General features: G+C 40.1%; 1 protein-coding gene across 1 annotated transcript in view; it reads left to right on the top strand.

The window, feature by feature from the left end:
* The first annotated feature begins 14,072 nt into the window (after positions 1–14,072).
* Positions 14,073–23,214, top strand: part of SPTLC3 (serine palmitoyltransferase long chain base subunit 3) — an 81,909-nt gene continuing 72,767 nt past the window's right edge. Inside the window, exon 1 of the mRNA XM_066547786.1 lies at positions 14,073–14,189. Within this exon, the coding sequence (XP_066403883.1) occupies positions 14,073–14,189 (117 nt within the window). The remainder of the gene's footprint in view (positions 14,190–23,214) is intronic.

Raw genomic sequence — 23,214 nt, 5'->3', positions numbered from 1 at the left:
AGTTTCAGGGGAGATGCCTGGCAGATTATGTGCTGGATTTGAGAAGCTGGTATTTCTGCTAGGTAAGGTTTTACTCTTGCTTCATCAGCAAATTGTGACAAAAAAGGTCTAGACTGGCTCTGATTTTGTTATATTTAATATGAATTTCATGACTTTGCCTCCATTTTAATCTATAAAGTCTGGATTTTTCCCTTTAATTTAAGTGACCTGGTTTTGAAATTGCTGACTGCAGGTCTCTGGGGGTATTCACTTCCAGAAGCTTCTGGGGAAGAAGGACTGATCCTTAATGCCAGAGGAAGGTACAACTGTTATCCTGCATGAATAACTTCATTCTCAGAGCAATGTGGAGTGGGATGTGGGAATTGATACATCGTGTTTGTGTTGACAGCAAGGGAAAGGTAAGACAGCTTTGACAGACATGGTGATGGGGGCTTTATGTTTACTGAAAGCTAAAGAAAAACTCTTAGAAATTTTGGAACAAAACCAAACCAATTTCTTTAACAGAATAGAATGGTTTCCCAGGAATTCTGAATATGTTTGATTCTGTTAATAACCTTATCCAGCCTTTGCCTTTGACCCCAAAACCAAGATAAGAAGAAGGTTTTGTTGCTCAAGACAGATGAGCTTGTTAGAGCAAGCTAACAGGTGTGGATTATGTCACTACAAATACAGAAGGGGAAGGTGACACTTGAGGTGTTTGCCTCTGGCTAGGTGTGTGAGACCAGTGCTGTATTCCTGCTTTCTGCTTACCTTACAATAAATTAAACTGACTACTTGTCACTAGGGTTGAAGCAGCTTTTTTTTCTTTTCTTCCTTCCTTTCTTTTACCTCAGGGTAACTAATATACCTTTGTTTTCCTGTGGTAAAGCATAGTGAAAGCAAGACACTTCTGTTTATAAGATCCATGCTATGCATCTGCCTAAAGCTGACATACCTCCCAGAGAAACTGAAGTATTCTGACATTGCTGCGTTTTTTGTTTGTTTGTTTTGTTTAAAAAAACAAAACAACCCTACAACCTAGTGTGTGCTAATTACAGCATCTTGAGCAATGAATGCATTGGTTTAGGTGCAGAATTCCTAATATATGCTGGTGTGGAGGTTCCAATGCTGACAGTAGAATTTCTGTCTTGGAAGTAGTCAATCTCTTCCCATAGGCAAGCAGTGTTCCTTCATTTCCTGGTTGTTACTCAGTTGCATATTTCAATTTGATTCACTCACCTGGCATTCTGCTCTTCTCCTTCCCAGAGGTACCTGCTCAGATTTAGTCACTTTTAAAGCGCTTGTCCAGCTGTGAGCTTCCTGTTTCACTGTCACCTGCTCTCCACTTAAGCAGATATGATTAACTTAGGACCAGCATTTGCTATCTTTGCACAATTTATCCTTCCACCTCAGAGTGGCAGCCTGAGATTTGCTGGTTTCCTACACTTAAATAGACAAACTCCATTTCCCGTGATTCTTATTTAATTGTTTCTCTTCTCAGAATTAATAGGTGAGATTTTAGCCCTATTCCTGTGCCACTCAGCTTCTTCATTTCACTGCACAAAGGAAAAAAAGTCTGCATATCAATGTAAAAAAATAATTTCTTAATTCCCACTGCACTCAGGATTTCCTGACTATACTCTTAAAGAAGTTATACTGGATTATTTTAGATACTTTCTAGCACATAGTCTCACTCTTGGAAGTTGCTGCTCATAAGGCTCTGTTAAAGGAGAGGCACAGGGTAAAGCTCTAGAAATCCTCAGAGTTTGCATCAGGGACAAACACAAGGGAAAAATCTTGTCAGAATGAAGTCAGCTTCTCCCTTGCTCCCTACCCTTTTTGGTGGCCCAGGCTGGTCCATTCCAGTAATGACAAGGTAGTTTCTACCAGGCTGACAGTGATTTAAGTACAAGTGCTTCTCCTGACTTAGCAGTCCTAGCAACTGGATCCTCTCTAGTGTATTGTGAACTCAGCAGCTGTGGAAATTGTGACAGTAATTTTTTTTTCATGCTCATGTGTTTTTGTTTTCTGCCTTATGAAATAACTTATAAAGAAAAAATAAGGTGGACAATTGTTTTAAGAAAACATTATTAGGAAATTTCCAAACACATGAGACAGAAAAACCAACTTCTCACTGAAAATAACTTCTTGTTTTTTGCAAACACTTGATAATACATATTCACCATGCTTTCAAAAGAGAATGGTGATGCAAAGCAAAAAGAAAAATCCCAGGACTCCCTTATAAATAATTTAGTTTCCACCTCAAAAATTCTTCCTTCTTGTTGTGTCACCATTGCTTTAATTAGAGCACTGGAGCTCCTAAGGAAGCACAAATAATTGCAGGACCATGTTTCATGCACATTCCCAGCCATCAGAGGTCAGTACAAGTTTGTTCATCCAAGCAGCTTTAAGGTCCTTTATTCCTCCAGTTTTGCATAGCAGGTTTTTGCTTATCACAGAAATGACCCTTCACATCTCTAACACCTTGCTGGGTAGCAAGGTTCTTGGGAACAGAAGCTGATGAACACCAAATATATGCTTAGGTAAATGTCTGGGCTCCATGCAGTGTCCCAGGAAAAGCACCACTTCATGTTTGTTCTAGTTTTGGAAGTCCAACTCAGCAGTTGACAAAGGACTGGAATGGGTGGAATAGCTACACCCAGTGCTCTTCCAGGTTTTGGTTAATTCTTGTGGCTCACTGAGCTCTCTGTTTGACATTAATCCTGCTGGTTATGAAGCTTCAGGTGCTAAGAGTGGCCCCAGGACAGCTACAGCAAAGAGCCTACACCTTGACTTGTATTATTTCAGTGGCTCATTGGAGTCCAGTACTAATGGATCACAGTGAAGTGCACTTCGAAAAAAAAAATCTAAATAGTCTTCAGCTAAAGAACATAAAGGTTCAAAGGCCACCTTCTGTAGATTTAGAAGTGATTTTAAAATATATTTATTAAAAAAAAAACAAAAGCCCATGCTATGAACTGCTAAAAATTGGAAAGCTCTGAGGTAAAAAAAAACATTGAGGAAGTTTTGAATTTATTTTCCCAAATTAGTGCTTATTTCTGTACCCTTCTGCATCTGTTTCACTGAAAGAAGTTCCCTAAGGGAATGTGTATAAAATTTTATTTGGCTATAGAGACAGAGAGTGAAAGTAAGCAGTGAATTTGGTGGTTTAAGTCCCTGGTGCAGAAAGAAGCTGAGAATCTCTGTTATGAATCTGGCAGAGAATGAATTTGAACTTCTTTCTCTCACTATAAAAATGGTCTATCAGTTAAGGGATCTTTGCCCTCTAGAGACAAATTGAAAAGGTAAAAAAGGAAAAAAAAAGGCAACTAGAGTGGGATTAAGTGTTTACGAAAAACTTGCTAAACAATTTTGGGTTTGTCCCAAAAGAAATATTGAAACATATGAAAGAATTTATGAAATATGATTATTCATTCCCTGGGCAGCAGAAATAATAATGTGAACTGCTTCTTATCTCTAACTAAGGTCTGAAAATGAAATCCAAGTGTCGAAGGTCAGTTGAAAATTAAAAATGCAGTTTATTAACTTGATTTTGTTGGAACACTGAGACTCGGTCTCAAAGGATCATAAAAATTACAAAATGCTGCACAGCCAGAATTACCAAGGCTTCAGGTTCAACATGGGTCTCACTATATTGATTGTTTATTTTGAAGCCTAGTTCCCACAGCTATTTATCATCTCAGCTTTCATTATAATATCATGATTTTATCTCTGTGCCTGTAGAGGACCATATGAAATAGAAAAAGCACTGTACTGAAGTCAGTTTAAAAGAAAAAAAAGTGCTACTAAAATAACTAAATGTAATTTCAAAAAAAAAAAAGGCACTACTCTAACAAAGTTCCATTGCTTCAGGAGCTGGATCTACAGGAAAAAAACATTAGATCCTGTTAGACTACTGATAAAACTGTGCCAGTTGGAATGCTGAGTATGGGGACTTTCTCCCAATATCTAGCTCAAATGTGAGTCCAGTAAATACATTTTAAGAGAACCAGCTTTGAACTGACTAGAAAGCCTTCACAGCCCTGCTGAATGATTTGGGACATACCAAAATCCTGTATCTAATAAAATACAGTTCAAACATTATCATGTATGCTGTGAGGTTGGAAGAGAGACTTAGCATGGCAGTATCCTGAGTTTTGTTGCCACATTAGCTCTGTTAACCCAAAAGTCTTTGCTGGTGTTCATTCAGTAATAATTACCTGTCTCATACCTTTAGGAGATTGCAAAATAACTTGTATTTTACTGACAGTGAGGCTGAACGACAAAGGTACAACATGAGGTCTTAGGAAGGTCATGGCAACCCTGGAAAGAAAATCCCTTAGAATCCAAACTGTAACCACATTTAATAATCATGATCTGAGGAGTGTCATGAGAAGGGTCAGGAATTTTGGTGTAATTTATAAACAGTTATTTTCAGCCTTAACTTCACACTGTCGACAGCTATATTGATTTGATTGGAAGTGTCAAAAGTATGTATGGAACTGTAGGAGGGCAAAGATGTCTGCAGGAAAAGCCTTGGTGTGTGGAGTGACTGGTTTGGTAAAAAGACTTAAGTTAAAGGTGGTCTGTGTTATCAAAAGGTCATGATAGTGAGCAGTGGTTTGAATTCTTGTGAAGTCCACTGACAGTTCTGATTAAGCTTGTGTGGGAAGGAGCAAATGTGTAAATGACTTTCTTCCTGTTCTATAGTATATGAAATCTGGGATTTATCTTTAATTACTTCCTGAAGTTAATTAAAGTATTTCCCTAAGCATCATGTGTAAGGTGGGTTTGGTCTGAGACTTCTTGTGCTTGGTTTCAGGGTTGATATCTAAGTTTCTTATCAAGTTCAGTAAGATAGTGAATTAAATAGTAAGAATATAAGCAAATATAAACTAGGCGTAGATAGACCCAGGTATAAATCTTTATCTGGACAGAGTGCCTGAAGTCAGCAAAGTCCTGTAGAGGCACATGTGTCTTCTTAAGGAGAAGGCCATGACTCACTGCAAGAGTGATTAGAGGATTTTTTTGTTTTCTCTCTAAGATTTTGGTTTTAGACAGAACTAATAATTTTGTGTGTGTGTTTGTTCATTTGTCTTAAACATCAAAATCTGGTCCTGGGTAATTTTGAACATGTTGCAAAGGTGTTACATTTCCCACTCTTGAGCAATTCTAGTTACATCAGAGAATTTTCCTGAGAGATCCTTTAGTCAAACTCAGATCACTGATAGAGCCCCAGGCTTTGGTCTAGAAGAGTGCTACACTGTCTGAGTAAAACTGTCCTAATCTTGAATTTAATTATTCTAATCTTGAATCTAATGATTGTTAGTGTCTCTTGGCCTCAGAAATCCAGTGATAAAGATGTAATTAATTGTCACACTGCTTTAAAAGGCTAAAAACAGTATCATAATTCTGAAATTCTTCCATGACAATGAGTAGCACATCCTGTACACATGTGTTGATGTCAGTTGGCTCCCAGGGCTGTAGAAACTGGTCCCCATGAGTAAGAGCTCCTGCCAGATCTGTTCCACCACTGCCTTACACAAAGAGAGCAGTCCAAGGGCCATGGCTCAGCTGTCTGCATCACCAGGACCAGAAATCTTACCAGCCCAACTGGCTGCTAGGACTGGCAAAGGTTGCAGTTTGAAGCATGGCAGATGCTGTGGGAAGGAAGGGAGGAGTAAGGGCTTTTCCCTGGCATTTCTGTCACAGAAGTACAATAGTAAACCTCAATCTGGATAATTTCTCCTGACAGTTCTCAAACCCTGCTCTATTCCTTTCCTCTATGCACCTGTTTTCAATGGCAGCAGTCTATTAAACCTTCTCCCACCCTGCTGGGGGTGATGCTGATCTGTCCTGCACAGACTGGCAGGAGTACCACAGCCATGCCCCGTGGTGAAGGGGATGAGCTGAAGCTCTGAACCATCAACCAGGTGAAGACCTTGCAGCAGCACTGCTTTTGCCATGGTGAGTGCATGGCACTGTGGAGAGGCTGGGGTGGGGGATCCAGCCAGGTCTCCCATGGTTGTGGCACAGTCCAAGGGGCTGAGGTGGTACCAGGAATACATCTATCCCATGGATGAACATAAGCAGGGAACCAGTTCAGGCAGTGGAAACCCTAGCAGAGCCTTTAGTGCTGAGTATTTAATTTTTGCCTGTCTCAGTCATGAGTCACCTCTGTTCCATTTTTAGCAGATAAAAAGAAGAGAAGGAAACCTTATGCAAAGAAATTGTAATGATACAATAACTGCATGACATCAGCTGCTGTTTGCATAGCAGGTGAGGAGAGGAGCTACTCCAGGTAAGAGACAGTGTCAGATGTCTGTTAGCTGCAGTGAGAGTGCAGGAGCTAAGGGAAATGCACTGCTCTCAGAGCAAGCTGTAGCTGATCACTTGATGGCTTGAAATTTTAGCAGCATTGAAAAAGCAGCTCAGGACCTCTATCCTGTGTAGAAAAGATTGCTTTGAAAGCCACTGCAAGCAATAGGCTGCTAAATGTGGCTGTGATAGTTGCAACAGTTGCCTCCCCAGCTAAGGGATGAATGGCTGGATAGTGGAATGACACCTGTCTAAAAGTAATCTAAGGCTCAACTTGCCCAACTCTTCTCCAATTATATGAAATATGCTTCATTTGAATAGGGATTTGTTTCAAAAGAGAGCTGTAGAGACTGGAAAATAGTAACATTTGATTCCAATTCTTTACTGAGGTCTGACAAGCTTACTGTGCATAATATTAAAGTTAGAGATTACATGGAATATAAAAACAAACAAATATCACAGGAAAGAGACTTTAGTTTTCTAATGTCTTGGCAGGAGAGTTAAAAGACTCCAGTAAACTTAAGGGGGTTTAATGAAAATCTTTTGTGACTGAAGCTGTGTTGAATAGGACCTGCTGCTCTGGGAAACCTTCAATTGATTTTATTTCCTGTTATATGTACCAGCTTTGAACTGAACTCTTGGAGTTGTAGCTCCTGAAACGTGGCAGTGTTTCTGGAATACCAGATTGGGCTCCTAAAGTTTCTGTAACAAATGTAGGGTGTTTCACACTTCTGCACTGAACCTTTAATGCAAATAACTTCAAATAGGGAATAACATTTAATCTTGTTGTTAAAATGATAAATATAAGTCTTAAACCAGGTTCAAAAAACACCTTTCTCAGAACTCATGGATTTAAAAAACTCTTGAGATAATTTTGGACAGTTGCCCTTCCTGCATTTGGCAACAATTTCTGGAATGAATTTCTCAATTCTCATTCCCCCTTTTAGTCTCCCATCTGATACTTGGTGCCTCTTCAGAGCTCCATTGACTTCAGTGAGGCATGAAATTGAGAAAGAATTGCAGTGAAGTCTGCTTAAAACAAAATTTCAACTGTTTGTGCCAAGCCATAGGGAGACCAAACTCTCAATAGTCAAAAGAAATTCTCCACAAGTGAAAATAGAAAAAACTTGATCTGAAAAAGCTTTTGAAAGTTTAAATGTTTATAGTTAAGTAGGTAAAGTGAACAGTATTTTGGTTTCTTCCATCTGTTTGACTGTGTAGGGTAAAAATATCTAATGTCAACCATAATAAAGTATCATGAGGCAACTGAACAAAAAATATAAAGTTTTTATAAGGCAACACACCTACCACTCCTTTACCATAATTGGCAAACACAGGTTTTGGAGTTTTGTTTGGGTTTTTTTCTCTCTCAACCTGTGCTTCCCTCAGAGATAGGATGACAAAACGGAAAAGGTGAATAACAGAACTATAGGCAGTGACAAGAGGAAATAAGTCTCCAGAGAGCCTATGTATGGAGTCACATTTAACACAAAAATCTAATTCTGTGGCATGTCTTGAAATGATTTGTTCACTGGCAGTGGGGAAGGCAAATAATCTACTGTATCATGTCAATAAGTTTAGTAATGCTAATAAAAAGGTTTTGAAGCATAACTACTACTTGCATGGGTAGGGCTATTGACCTCACTGAGTCTAATTCAATGAAGTGCTTCAGTGAATGAGTAAGAATTGCAAAACGGAGCCACTTGTTAGATTAAAAAATGGGGTATTTTGCAATGCTACTTTTTATTTTTTTCTCAACTGAGTAGCATTACGAGTTCTCATCTGGGCCTTCATAAATCTTCCAGGCTTCTGAAAGCACTGAAAAATTACATTACAAGAACAATAACCTATAACTTCTGTGTGAAATCACTTCATAATTTCCTGTTCAGAGACTGACATTTCATCATTAAACATAGGTTAAAGCTATGGCTGTTTTGTTCAGTTTTATTAGTAATAATAATAATAATAATAATAGTAATGAGATTTGTCTACCTGGTTAAATATCAATTGTCTTAATGTTCCAGATGTTTGTGGTGGAGAATGCCTTGTCTGAATCAACGTGGTGATGACACAGAGGAGGAACAGATGGCACAGAGCTGCCCCTGCTCCATTCATCATGTCCAGTGGAAACAATGACAATGCCATGCTGGTTCTCAGCAAATGACAGAGCTCTGCAAATTAATCAGCCTGACTGGCAGAGGTCTTGGAAAAGTAAATATCTTGAAATCTTCCTTGCATGGCTCTAGAGGTTACATGGCTAGAGATCATATTGCTGCTGAAAGAAATCAGTAGAGAAATGTGCCATGAAAGAGATTTTTCCTCTACCTAGTGCTTGTAACGCGTTTTTTTAGCCTTTGGCTTGACTGAGTTGTTCTGTTGGCATCACTGGGTCTAGCTATCTAAGCTTTTTTATTTAAGGACTAAGAATTGCAAGTTCAACTTTATGAGAAATTTCCACATAAGAGTGTAGTAATGGCATCAGCCTTGTAATTGCAAGAAGATAGAGCAGAAGCCACTCTGGGCTCTCTTGCACTTGCTGCTGGATTTTTGCAGCAGGCTCTTAGTTGCTATATGGTTATTTTTTGTCTCGGTGTGATATTTTTGAATTTATGTTGGTTTTATCTGATTATGACATTCTAGTCAGATTTATTTTATTTTTGTATCAGAAGATAAGGACAGAACTGTATCAATTGTGCAATTTATGAAGACTTAATCCTAAGGAGATAAAGGTCACAAGTTCTACAACTGTCCTCAGGTTAAGTACAAATTTCTAACCAGATTTGTGTATCATATATCAATCAGACACTTGTATCAGGCAGAAAATCCCAACAATTTCCTGCTGCTAGGAGTACTCAAAGCTTGTTGTCACCCAGATGCAGTCAGAAAACTGGTTCTGGTAATATTGCCTAAGAAACCAGGCTGACAGCATCTTTAAATGCTTAAGGTTTTCAAGCATTGTCTTGTCATCTTACTGTGCCCCACGAAGAGCAAGGAGGTGCAGAGGTGTCGGGAAGCAGCTGTGCCAGCCCCAGGGCTCTGCAGGGGCTGTGTGGACCTGCCAGACACAGAGGAGCCCTGCCTGTTGTACCATGCCCTGCCCTGTTGCAACACTGGTTGCGTGTGTCCACCTGTGCCATGGCTCTGAGTTGCTCTAGATTATTCTCTGACCAATATCAAACTATTTTGTGTATCCTTCAAGCTGAGCAAGGGCAGTTGAAAGGATCTCTCAGTATCGGTTTTATTTCCAGGTGTAGTGGCACATCCCTACTCAATCCCATGTATGTATTACTAGATAGGGTGTAAAGAAACAAACACAGATGGGGGTTCTTCCATGTAAGGATTTAGGGAATTTAGTCTATAGCTGGTGCTGGTGAAATGTGGATGACTTAAAAGACACCCTGGGGTTGACTGACCAGCTGATGACTGGTACTTGCTTTGTTGTTGTGGTGTCTCCCCATTTCTTCATGAAGTCTTCTACACATCCAAGGCAGCAATTGCCTCCAACATCCATGTGTCCACATACATAAAATGTAAGTATAAGTCATCAATGGTACACAGAATTTATGAGATGGATTTCTGTTTTAAGGGAAAGGATTGTGAGAACAAAAAAGGTGGTTTTTACTGTCTACTTCATTACTGTCATGCTCTGCTGCCAATTTAAATGCTCCTAGAATCTTGGATTTTGACAGAGGAATAGATTTGGATTCCCAGTTTCTTCAGCTCTTGTTTGACATCAGTGTTTGTCCACTCAAAACAAGAATAAAGCTACCTGGTGTCTTTGCTTAGACCCTTGTTTCATGTAATATGTAAATGGGAATCTGTCAGGAGCTGAAATGATCAAAGTCCTGCCATTAGATTGCAAGACCATTTCACAACACTGCTGTAAGTAACTGTAGTCTGGAATGAGCAGGAATCCTACGAAATCCTTCCAGCTTTTGACATGACAGTTTTCTGGGATGAGCTCTCATGCTTTCTTGCAACATTTTTTTTTTTTAATTGGTAGGTAATGCAGTACTGCTATTATAAATGGGGACACTGTGAATCCAGTATTGTTATTTTAAATGGGGACATTGTGACCACTACAATGACACTGCATGTCTGACTGGGCCAAAAGTCTAACAGAATGTTTTGTCCCTGTTTCTTGAGTGCACCAGCAGAGTTCAGCCTTTTAACCTGTCCTATGTAACAATGGAATTTTTACTAGAAAAGTGATTTTCTTCAAATCTGAGAGATTTGATCAAAACTGAGAGACTACTTAGACAGAGCCCTACCACTCTCTGTTCTCTCTGCTCTATTGCTAAACCTTGGCTAATTAAACTGCATATATTTTACTTCACTTTTGCACCATACTCCTCAGCAATTTGTCTCAGAGCATTTAAAAAGGACTTAAACCCTTTTCTCCTGATTTCAATGTGAGTTAGCAAAAATGCAATGGTGTTAACAGGATGATGACAAAGCAAGGAATAAAACCTAGAACCTTGGGATTCATAACCTAGAACCTGGAGATTCATTTATGGTTTTCCTACAGATTTATAGTAATTGTAGTCACATCGTGGAAACTTCACTAGCATTTTTATAGAACATGGTGTCTGCTGGTCTGCTGGTAATCTTAGAAATTCAACATTTTCTTGTCAAGTATGAAGAATGACCAGTACCCAAGCCACTGAAGAGAAGTGCTCATACAATCTTAGTAGGATTGGTGTCCCCTGCAGTTAAATACATGCAGTTCTTGCACAGTCAGCACAGCAGATTATTTCCTTCCATTTCCCAGAGCAATAAAAATAGGGTATTGCTAGTGGTGGTTTTGGTATTGCAAAGCAGACAATTACTGAGTCCTTCCTCCAGTGTCCAGCACAGATCCTCATACATTTGAGTAATAGATTTAGATGCAGGTAACAGGTAACATGATAGATATGTGTATAGAAGTCTGAGTAATAGATGAGATGGCTTTGAGTAAGATAGAGTTCTAAAGGGCACAATGATTTTTGGTTTTTTTTTTTTTTCTGGTTTGATTTGGGGTTTTTGATTGATTTTTTGGCTATTTTCTGCCTTTTTTTTTGTTTGTTTGGTTTGGGTTTTGTGGGGCTTTTTGTTTGTTTGTTTAGGTTTTTGGGGAGCTTGGGCAGGTTTCTTAGTGGGGGGGGAGTTGTTTTTGTTGGGTTTTTTTTTTGTTTGTTTGCGGTTTTTTTCTACAGGAGAAATACCAAATTCAGTTTACAGGTAATTTTTGTGTGTTTGGTCAGACTCATCCCTTCTATAAATCTTTTCCTCTGAATAGGATCAGGGGAGGAATTTTAGTCAGCTTCTAGTGGTATTTGTTTTGTGAACCCTGGCTTTTAGGTCATGGTTAACAGATATCCAAATGAGCAGCTCTTCTCTGAGTTTATTTTTTTAATTGCTTATTAAACTCATATTTAAATGTGGCATTTTTTTGAAGTTCTATTTGTTTGTTATCTTAAATAATATAGACATTGAAAACTAAAATTACCATAACACATTTAACTTGCTATTTTATTCATGTAAGGACCGTGGTAATTTCATGGGTCTTGAAACAGATAACAAGCATAGACCTAGAGCCTTTGCATTATCTGAACTGTTGTTTTGACTGGAGATTCCACTTCCCTCATGAGCTTAATTGGGGAGGAAAAAAAGACACATATGATATGTTAATTTTATTGCTTTGTGCCCTGAAAGGTGCAGAGCCTGTTGGGAAGAGCACCTGGCAGAGGTGCTGGCTGGGACATGGGAGGCTGCTAAGGAGAGCAGCCCTACTCTGGTGAGTGTCCTTGTCTTTATCACACCAGGGGGAAGATGATCAGTGACTGAGTGAGCAGATGGCATGTTTTACAGGAATTTGGTTTGCTGTGACAATCAAGGACACAATTCCCAAAGGAAGAAAGCTCCTGGATGGGAGAGGCTTGCCAGTTGCAGAGAGAATTCCTTGCATTACCTTGTTCCATTTACCAGCAGCCCACAGGGGATAGGTGTGCAGGATATGTTACCAACCATTTTTCCTGCAGGCTTATCCTCACTTCAGTCTCCTTTTTTCTTTGCAAATATGAGCTCTTAGCCACTTAAGACCAACAATCCATTTTGCCACCATATTTGACATTATTATATTCACAATTCATTTCTTAGTGAGCTATACTTACAGTTGCCTTAATGAAACCTAAGCAAAACTGATTATACAGAAATGAGGTATTCTTGCCTAGGAAAAGCACCAAAAAGATAAAACTTTAAAAAAATCTGATTTCTAATGGTGAATCTTGTAAAACTGTGAGGCAAAAAATTTTGGTGTTTTACTGCTTCTGTGTCATTTTAATAATTTAAGGGGTACTTTCTTCCCCCAAAATACTACAATCTTATTAATTTAAGTTTAGATCACTCTTAAGCAAGACCCAGAATTTTCCTAGTACATTGATGATATCTCACTTTGCAAATTACTTCAAAGAAAATATATTTTAGCAACTTAATGTGTGTCTAAGATAAGTTTTCAGAACCAACACAGTGTATTTCCCTGTGTATTTTCACAGTGGTTTGTTTAACATTTCATCTCCTGCATTCCATGTACTCAAGTTCTAGGCTGCTCTTTCTGTATATAACTTACATTTCATTGCCAGGATGCCATAGCAATTTTTTCTAATTAAAGAACTTCAAGTATTTTTATTTTCCCAGCCTTTCCTTTGAACTGTTTTTCAAAATTGATATCATAATACAGCTTTCCTTTAATCTATCTCCACACTAATTTGAATTATTTTGGGAGGAAGAGATTCTATTAAATGCTACCAGAGGGGTTTCTACGTTTACTTTTTGTCACTAAAATCTGAAGCATGAGAATTTGAGTCAGCAAAGACTGTATATGCATTTTTACAATTAAAAGCCTTTTTTTCATGAAAGAAAGGATGTATGTTAGTTGTCCTAGTAGTTTCACATGTGATTAAAGCCTGACTTGTTTTAAAACTAAATTAATCAGCTTTATAAAAATCCATTTCCCATTATTGTAACAGCATGCCATTCATCCTACTACTGCCAAACTGAGTTTAAAGGGACAGTTCACTCCAGTGAATACTTGGGCACGTGTCTGTAGTATCTAGCTCCAGATAAATTTTCATTTTATTACTAAAATGCTTTCCATTTCTTTGCTGGTATAATGCTGTGTCTGTCATGCTGCTCATATAAAAAGATATTAAAATAAATTTTTTGAAGCGTTTCTCTGCTTTACTCGGGGCAATACTACTGGTTTTCAGATAAAATACTCTTAAAATGAACCGTGTAATTTTACAGATTACACTGTTAAAATTTTCAAAACATTTTGGTAGTTTCCATGGAGTGACCTCACGCTACGCCGAGCGTAATTCGGAGAAAAGAAACGAAGTTTCTCCCTTGGAGGTATTTAAGAGGTAATGTATCTTTAAGTGTCTCCGCCTCTGAATCCTCCCACTTCTTGATAGCTGCAGCAGCCTTGTTGACTCACAGGAGCCGTGTTCATGCAAGAGCCAGCAAGGAGCAGTAATTTCCAGAGATTTTAACAGCACACCTCCTGCCATGTATTTCACATTCTAGCTTGCTGGGGCTGAAGCTGTATGAAAGAAAGTTTTATGTTTTGAAGAGATTGCAAAAGATAGTTCCTCCTCTCATCCTGGAAAATCCTGACAGACCAGTTGGATACCTTTCAGGTCTTAACCAAGAACTTTATCTTCTCATCCCACTGTCATTTTTACAGTAGAAAGACCCGAGACACCCTTAAGAACTGAGAATCTGACTAATTTAAACAGATGGCTAATCCCAGTGCTGTGTGCAATGGACATCTACATCATCATCATCATCAGAAACAGAATAACCTCTTAAAAAGTGGAATATCTAAGAAAAATGGAATCACTAAAGGAATGAAGGTAAGGTTTAATTGTTTACCCTAATTGCCTCAATATTGAAAACAAATAGGTAGTTGCAACATTACTTAATAAGCTATTTTTATGATCATCTTAGTGTCCATTGAACAGCTTGTATGGATTAGGCTTGTGTGTGAATTTGTAATCTTGGGACCTAACGCTGCTTTTGTCTCTCCTAAACTGCAGAGAGAGTTGGGAATGCTCATGCAAATGCTGTTGATCCCATGGACTGACTTAGTGTCTAGTTCATATCAAACACAACAAACACAAGTAGTAACTTCCTTCTAAAGCTTAACTGGTGGTGGACTTGACTTCGCAATGTATTAATCACTAGTGGAAAGCTGTTTTGTCAGCTTCAAGTGTGTGTGGAGTAGTTTTTAAAGTGTGATTTGTTGCTGTACAAATATAACAACAGAAGCACGTAGGCAGGCAAAGCTGCCTTTTCATGATGTTTACATTTATGCAGGGATGGCGTAGCTGACCCCCACACTTTACTGATGCCTGCTATCCAGCCTTGGACTGCTTAAAATCCAAGCCAGTTTACTTTCTGTTTTCTTAGGCTGTTCTCTTTGAAGCAGCACTTCTCACATACATGAGTATTTTGTAGAACTGTTGGCACGTAACATCCTGAAGAATGACCAGATCTAAAAGTATACTTTTACAAAAAGAGCCCAAATCTTAAAGGTTGTCTCTCGGTGATACCTGTTCTGACTCGGAGCTTGCTGTCTGTCTTGGAACGTCCTAATTCTGGCTCTTGATGTGATCATTAGGAGAAAGTCTTGTAGTGACTATAAGAAGGCTGGCTTTACAGCACGGTGTGGTAGTGACAGGGGGGATGGAGAAGGGTGCTTGTGGAGCCCATGCACTCACCTAACCATCCCTGCTAGGTTAGGAGGCTTTGGACAAGGACTGTGGTGAGGGCTCTGCTGTTTTACAAATAAACTGCTATCTTTTATCTTTCTCTAAATGGGGCTCTCACACGCCTTAGCACTCTAATGAGGGCACGCCCAGTGTCATGCTTAATGGTTGTCTGGCTTTAGGTGTCTCCCCTGGTATGAGTATTTCCCAATCACTGGCTTGTGTTGGATGAGGAAAGCAAAAAATCTTGCACAATGATTGAAAAAGACTTTTCTTGGGTTCGCTTCCAGAAACCTAATTCAGTATCCTCTTGTATATCACCTACCCCTCCTTGTCATTTTGTACATTAGCTATTTGCCACAATGAGGTTCTAAGTCCTTGCTTTCCACTTGTGACAGATTTCAAGGACTAAACTTTGCCATTCAATTATTGCTAAATGCTACAAATAAGTAATTTTGAAATCCCAGAAGGGCATTAATTAGGATTTCCTTCTTAATAAAAAAGAGAAGTAAACAGCTAGAGAAGTAATGACTAATATTACTGAGCATGAGCAAAAAAAAAGGGAAATAAATATTGGTCTGAAAGGGGTGGCAAAGAAATGAAGGAAATTAGATGCACCTACAAGATTAGTGAAGTCTTAGAAGCACCACATGGTCAGAGGAGAAAGTGTTTTACCCTGCTGTGTGACATCTGCCAGTAGCACTGAGCCACTTGTAAATGCCATCCATGGCTGAGGGAAGTGGTGAGGAAGTGAAGGCTTAGAAAGTTCAGGAGGCTTATCAAAGGCAGATTTGGTAAGTCTGGGTCAAGCCCTGTGCTCACAATTACATACTATTTCCCCTTTCTTCCTGCTCCAAACACAGAAAGAAGGAAACAATAACATACAGGAGTCCTGAATGAACCAGGAATCTCACTCCTGGCAGGAATCTCCCCATTCCTGTCTGGTCTGTTTCCCCGCCCCAGCTGCCTCACCCTGTTCAGTGCTTATGCTTGATGCTATTTTACAGGAGCAGATTCTGTTCCTTCCTCCCTGTGTGTTTAGGAGCCTCACTGCTGGAGGTGTGCACACACTCCTCCGTGCACTCACACTGGCCACTCCTCGCTGGGGTGTGCTTCCCACTTTGCAAGCTGGGATCTGAAAGACAGGGAATATGGCAGCTTGGTGCACAAGGAAGCCTCCACAAGGCTTCCAGGTTTCTCTTAAATCCAGTCATTCTTCCTTCTTCCTCTTTTGCTCTTCAGCCACCTTGCCCCCATTTCCCCTAACACTGACACACACGTTTATATACTTTACTGCCCATGCAGTAAATTAATTGACCATTAAACACCTTATATAGCAGAAATATAGTACTAGTATATTCAGGAGATGTGGCTGGTGATGCTGTTTCTAGACTTGTTATAGTTCCAAAACTTTTGGGCTTAGTTACAGCTGTGCTACTTTGCAAGGAGGAGAGGAGGGAGAGATGCTGTGGTTTGGGAGGCAACGAGTGCAGAGACTGCAGTGAGTGAATGGCACAGTGAAGGCTTCTAGGCCTATGCAATTGTCTGACTGGAACATCAGGCTTTGCAGCAATCATCTCTATAAACCCTTTTTTTCCAAGAGAGCCCCCAGGAAGCACTGACTTCAGGAAATGCTGGCTTTGGAAACACTGTTTTTGAAAACACTTGCTCAGGAACAATGTGTTTTGCATCTTAATGATGTAAGAACATTTTGTGTGTCTGTGCGTGCTTAACAGAAATAGAGAAGCAATTCTGATACCACAAAACCCCCTGGGTTTCTAAAGAAAGGATTTTGTTTAATGGGTTGGGAAAGGTAATTAGGGATGATCAAATGTGGGGGAGCAGGGAGGCTCTCTTTGCTTCTAGCAATCTGTGGCACGCCAAGGACAGAAAGGAGGTAGCTGAATGATAAAGGAGCAGTGAAGCATCCTACCAGAAGAGAAGCTGTTCCTTTTGGGGAAGTGCTAGAGTGCTTTGGGGTGGGACTGCTTGTTCAGATAGCATCTGTGATTGTTTTAAGTCAGGTTCACTCAATTCTAGCTCATGGCACAGACTCTCGATGTACTAATGGAGACAGGCTTAACCATGTCCCCACAGCCATGCTGTATCCTGGTATTCTTTGGAAGCTGGGCCATAGTAAGGCCTAAACTTTGGGAGATGGGTTGTGGATCATGTCTTCTACTTTGTTCATGCTTTTAACAGAGGCAGATGCTTCATATTCTTCCAGAATCCATAGTCTGGGCTTGCCTTTGCCCAAAGCACAATTCAGTACATAACCTATTTATTTATGTAACTGTATTGGCCAGGAGAAGGTATTTTCCTAGTGATGGTTTCTTTGCTATGGTTTCTTTGTTACATTGCTGTTGATTGAGTACCAATAATAGGGGACATTGTATTTTTCAAACAATAAATATGTTTATCTAGTGGGAACTTTTTTCCCTATAAAACACATGCAACAGTTCAATTTCTTCAATAGATTATTTCCTTGGATGCTTTAGCCTCCAAGACATTATAAAGCTATTTGTAAACTCATTATTTTTATGTTCTGCACTGAGAATGGCAGGGCTTGGAAGAAACGTGTCGTCAACAAGACTATAGGCTTTTCCAAGGATTTCAAGCTCCTATGTGAAAGCAAAAAAGAACCTGGGATGAGATCCAACACAGTAACATCTGCCCCACTTATCTGATGGCCCAAAAATGTGATAGTCTCTAACAATTGGAAGGTCCAAAATTCAAAAGCTGTTTTTCTTTAACATCTGTCCTGTTACATCTGAATCTCCTCCTAGGTGTTCTACTTAGCTATTTGGTTCAATATTCCAGCATCCAGTCTCAGTCCCTTCCATGCTCTTGGCACCCTAGTTTCTTTCCTCTCTTTCCCGCTTTCCAATGTCATTTATTGCCTAATGACCATCTTAAAGAAAACATTGATTGTTTAGAAAGAGAGTCATGAAAGGAATATGCCATCCAACTGTTCTCATGGCAGTAAGTTTCTTTTATGTTGTAAAAGCCTCCTGTAATTTCTTTGCTCTCTCTTCACAAATGCGGGCAGCACTTCAAGTCCTTTTGCAAACCTGGTGTAAGTGGGGCATTTGAGATGCATACTCAATGTAAATGTTAAAGAGTCTGACAGGAACAGAAATAAACTAATTCCCACAATCAGAGTCAAGCAATAAGGGTTATTATTAATAAGGGGAGAGCAAGGAGAGATAGTTAAGGCTGACCAGGCCTTTCCAGCAGTTTGCAGCTTCAGTTGTGCAGCCGTAATGATCTACCAACATAATAGGATTTTTTCTGAAATATCTTCATATTTTGAGATTGGTTTGGGTAAAAACAATTTGAAAGGGAACTTAATTGAGCCTAGCCTGTTTCACTTGGAGCAGCTCAGCATTTTGGGCATTTTTCATTGTTCATGTGTTCATGGAAAATGCAATTGCAATTTTCCCTCTGGAAAAAGTTGAGATTTGATTTTCAGTCAAATTCTCTGCCAATTACTGTACCTGTTGCTTCAGCTGCACCACAGATATGATCTCCTCATCCTCAGCTCCTGCCTTCTTTTCTCCTTGGTTTCAAGCCTGAGAAATGTGTTGCTCTGCACCTGCCCTCTCAGATGATAATCACAGGTCTCGGATCCACGCCCTTGTTTCTGTCATCTGCCCTGCTATGTGATGAGCTCAATGCATTGGAAGCAGGAAACACTGGGGACATCTTTCTGCAGCCAAGGTGTCACCACTGTGTGGGCACATGTAACAGTCTCTGACTCTTGTAGCAATGCTTTGAGCATGTTGCATGAGACTTTACATGCAAGGCTGAGATTTTTCACATAGCTCAATATATAAGGTTGGTCTGAAGTCATTACCCTCTTAACACCTGGAAACCTCTAAATGCAGGTAATTAAATTTTGGAAGGTAAAGCCTTTACAGAAATAGCAGATAGTAATTTACTTTGGCTTGAAAGATTCAGCATGTCGGGTCTTTAAGGTCAGCCTCCTCTTAGTACACTAACAGCTCATCCTTCTACTCATGAAAGCAATAAGTATGTTGGGAGACTGGCTTAGCTACACACACATAATTCATTACTGAGCTCCAGTGCAAAAATAAGCAGTATACAAGAGATAGAAACAAGAATGGCCTTTGAAAGAGAAATTTTGAAACATTCTTGGGGCATCTTTGGAAAGCCAAAGATCTTCTGGAGTCAACATTTGCAAGAAATATCAAGGGAAGCAAGAACAGATCTCACTGCTATATTAGTAGCAGACAAATGAACAAGGAAAATGTGTCCCATCAACAAATGGGGTGGGTGACTTAGTGACCACAGATGCAGGTAAGATGTACTCTGTGTTTTCTTTGACTCACTTTTCACAATCAAAGGCATCCAAGCCTCTGTGTTGTCAAACTACCAGCAGTGAAAGAAGGTTGATTCAAGGATCTCTTGAGAAATGGCAACCTGTACAAGGGTGTGGGATCAGGAGGGAAGCACTCATGTGTGGTAGGTGATATCACAGTGATCTCACACACTATCAGCTTTGGAAGCCTCCTGGTGTCAAAGATCCCTTATAACTTAAGAGAAATGTCCCACCGGTCTTCAAAAGGCAGGTCATTTCTAGCAGAGGTTGCTTCTGGGAGCACAGAGAGGAAGGTGATTTGGAACAGCAAGCATAGATGTACCAGAGATAAATAATGTTTGACTGACTGTCTTCTATGCTGAGGTGACTAGATTTTTCTATGAGAGGTAAGTGATAGATGTCACCTACCTTGACATTGGCCCCATCACCCTCATGTGCTACTTGGGGCACTACGGTCTCGATGGGCAGGCTGCTGTGTGGGTAATAATTGGCTGGATCATCAGCCTCAGAGAGTGGTGGTTAGGGGTTCATACTTGCCTGCAGGCTGGAGGGGTTTCACATGTGTGGAGAGGGAGGGGGACTCAAAATATGGGTAACAGCAATGGGACATATGGAGCCTTTCAGGGCTCACCTGGGCAAAACCCTGAGCGCTCTGCTGGGAATTTGGTGTTGACCTGCCTTTTAAATATGAAGATGAAACAGAGGCCATCCAATCACAGTGAGTCCGTGACCTTGCAGTGCAAGGAGGCAGCATTTCTGTGGTGGGTCAGCAGAAGTGATCCAAAAATGGATGGAATTGATGCAGATCCTCACTTGGGCTTCTATGAATATTTGTCTGGCAAGCAGCTTTTTTGTTCAATAGAAGTAATTGGTAATAGAAAGCCATGGTGTGGCTAGTGCTATTGCCTGCCTGTTTACATCCCTTCAGCATGAGAATTAATTACTTTTGCAAGCTTTAAGTGGCAGTCTGGCTTTCAGAAATGAGGTGAAATGGAACTTCTACCTTCAATGTCAGTGAGGGATGTGGCTGGATGTGTTCCATTGCAGAAGCAAGTTCATGAATAATAAGCTGAATGATAAGATAATGGTTGCTTAGGGCCTGTTGGGGTCTCTGTGTGAGCTGGCATATACAGGACCCAGGGATGACCACAGAACACTGAATGAAATGAGAACAGTTTATTTCCATTACCTTTTCAAACTAGGGATCCCCAAAGCAGCACCTAGGCAGACCCACATGAGCAGGGACACCAGAGAACTCAGTTCTTGCTCAGTCCTTGCTAGAGGATCTCTGAACCTGCTGTTTTCACCTGTATTTCAGGGGCTGTCACAGGTATAGATTACCTCCCTGCTGTGATCTTTTCCACAGCAGGGAAGGAATCTCAAGCATGTTTGAGTGCCTGTAAGTCTAACTCAGGCCTCTTACTGAAACACAGACATTGACCTTAGCCAACACACAAAGCTGAGCAACGATTGGTATATGTGTTTTTCTACACCTCAGCTGCAGATCACTTCAGCATGTTTATAATTCTCCTCAACAGTCTTCTGTTATGTTCCCACAGTTTCTATAAAATCTGACCAGATTTCACCAGAAAAATGTTTAGTATGATGCTGCCTCTCTCACAGCTTGCTCTTTGCATGTGTGCAGTGATGTTTCAAATCCTGGTTTATAGGATACAAGACAACCATAAAGATCCTAATTCATCATGATATGCAGGTCTGTTTCCTCTGCCAATAGACATATGAACCCTCTTGTGGATTTTTGGTTTTTCACTTTCCTTTTAAAGAAAAGTGATTTTTGTTGTGGCAAGGACTGTGGCATTAACCAGCAAAGCAGGAAATTAAATTTTCTTACAATGACCAGTGGCTCAGCCAGAGAATTTCTGCCATTCCTGGCAGCTAATTTTTCCACAGAAAATACTTTGAGAAAGCGACCCAGCCAGGAATTTTGCAAGGCTATTGTCTGAGAGTTGTCATTGTGGGATGGATATGGAATTATAGGATGGAATATGGAAGAAAAATGCCAGTTAAGGAGGAGAGCAGGCAGCAGGACCAGCAGTGTTTTGGGCCAGACTGAAGAGGAACTGAAGTGTTTTGCACTTAAAGATACATGAATTCAGATAGATGACCAGAATATTCTGTGAGATACCTTCAGTATAAAACTGTGAGGTGAAGAGCTGAATTTCCAGGGTAGATGCCATCTATATACACCCCTGTCTTCAGAACAAAGTAATATTTAACCCATCCTGGCCAGGTGTCTTTCTCCCAGCTGAGGTATTTTGAATTTCTAGAACATCCAGTGTAGATGTAATATAGTAATGCCTTATCTGTTCTACTGATCATCTCAGGGGGTTTTTGGAAGTCATTCAGCTGTATCCTTGCCTTCATTCCTTTGATCAAGCACAGGCATGTGCTCTGTCATTTCCCCCTCTTCCAAAAAATTTGGTCTTCTCCATCAGCCTACCAAGACATGAGGGTTTATCCACCTAAAAAAGAAATATAGAAAGACAAATTTGAGATGCAGAGCTGAGACTTGGAGCCATTTCAGCTGCCATGATGCTGCACTCTGCTTCCTCCAGGAATTTCCATTTGAGTTTCTGCTTCCCTGTTGCTGCTGCTGATTCATACAGCCTAAAGAGTTGCCACACATCTCTCTATGTGACTCACATGTAGCTAGCTGAGACTTCAGCCTGCCTAATCTCACAGCCCAAAGCTGTCAGCTTACACCTGGTATCACAGCAGCATCCCAATTTATATGTTCTTGAGCTTCCCGGGCCTGTTCTGCAGGAGAATGCCTCAATCTAGCTTAGAATTTCCATTTCCTGCCCATTTGTTGTGTTTCCACAAAACTTTGCTTGTCTTCTGAAAGGAACACTTCTTCCCCTGTCATCAGCAGGTTGCATTTCCTGCAGGTAAAGGTAAGCTGCAGCCAGGTTCTTATGCACACTGTTGTGGGGGAGATCTGTGAAGAACAGCCCCACTGCTGCCCGGAGAGGGCAGGACACAGATGTTTCCACCCTGTCCCAGCAGCCATGTGTCAGTGACTAGTGATTTACATGAGACATTGGAGGTCAGGAAATACAACCTGAGAAATGAATTTAGGACCACCTATGGCTGTCACATTTTACCTCATTGTCAGCCATTCCCTGAAAAAATCCCAGCCCTGTGATCAGATCAAATGCATTTCCTGCTGACCAACCTCAGATCTTTGGGTGCTACACAGGTCCCAACACCAAACTACAAAACAATTCAAATTGAACAAGATTTTTTTTGAAGGCATTTCCATGGTCCAAGAAAGCATTTGAAAAGTCATGTTTCCTCTGCTTTTTGAGATCATATTGATGCAAGTTTCTGAGTTTGAGCTTTGAACTTCCAACAATCTCTTAACATCAGTCATGCTCAGAGGGAATGTTTTATTTTGTCTCTGGCACAAAATGTGTGTCTGCAAGTCTCTTGAAGTCATCTCTTTTTTATAAAAGGGTCCTTATAAATTGTTCCCCTCTGCAATATTTTCTTCACATCATTGTTATATAAACAGCTTGTCTGTTTGCATATGTGGGTGGTAAAAGTGTCTGGGAGGTTCTAGCAGATATAAGGGTGTGTTAATCTTGAAGGGGGGAATCTTCTTGGCTTTTGATTGTTCTATTTTGAACAGAAACGAAACAAAACTCTTCATCAAACTGCTTTGATGCAATCTCCACCCCTTTTCCTCTTTTCTAATCACAGTCATCCACCCCTGTGGGCCTTATTCTTGGTTTCTTTCCACTTGCTTTAGGTTACAAAAAACTCTTGGGGAAATAAGCCTTTAAGTATTGGATTGGTGCATCTGTG

The sequence above is a fragment of the Molothrus aeneus genome, chromosome 3 (genome assembly GCF_037042795.1).
Source record: "Molothrus aeneus isolate 106 chromosome 3, BPBGC_Maene_1.0, whole genome shotgun sequence".
NCBI classification, from domain to species: Eukaryota; Metazoa; Chordata; class Aves; order Passeriformes; family Icteridae; genus Molothrus; species Molothrus aeneus.
The sequence above is the reverse complement of the archived record's forward strand: the minus strand, read 5'-3'. Positions and strand labels throughout refer to the sequence as shown.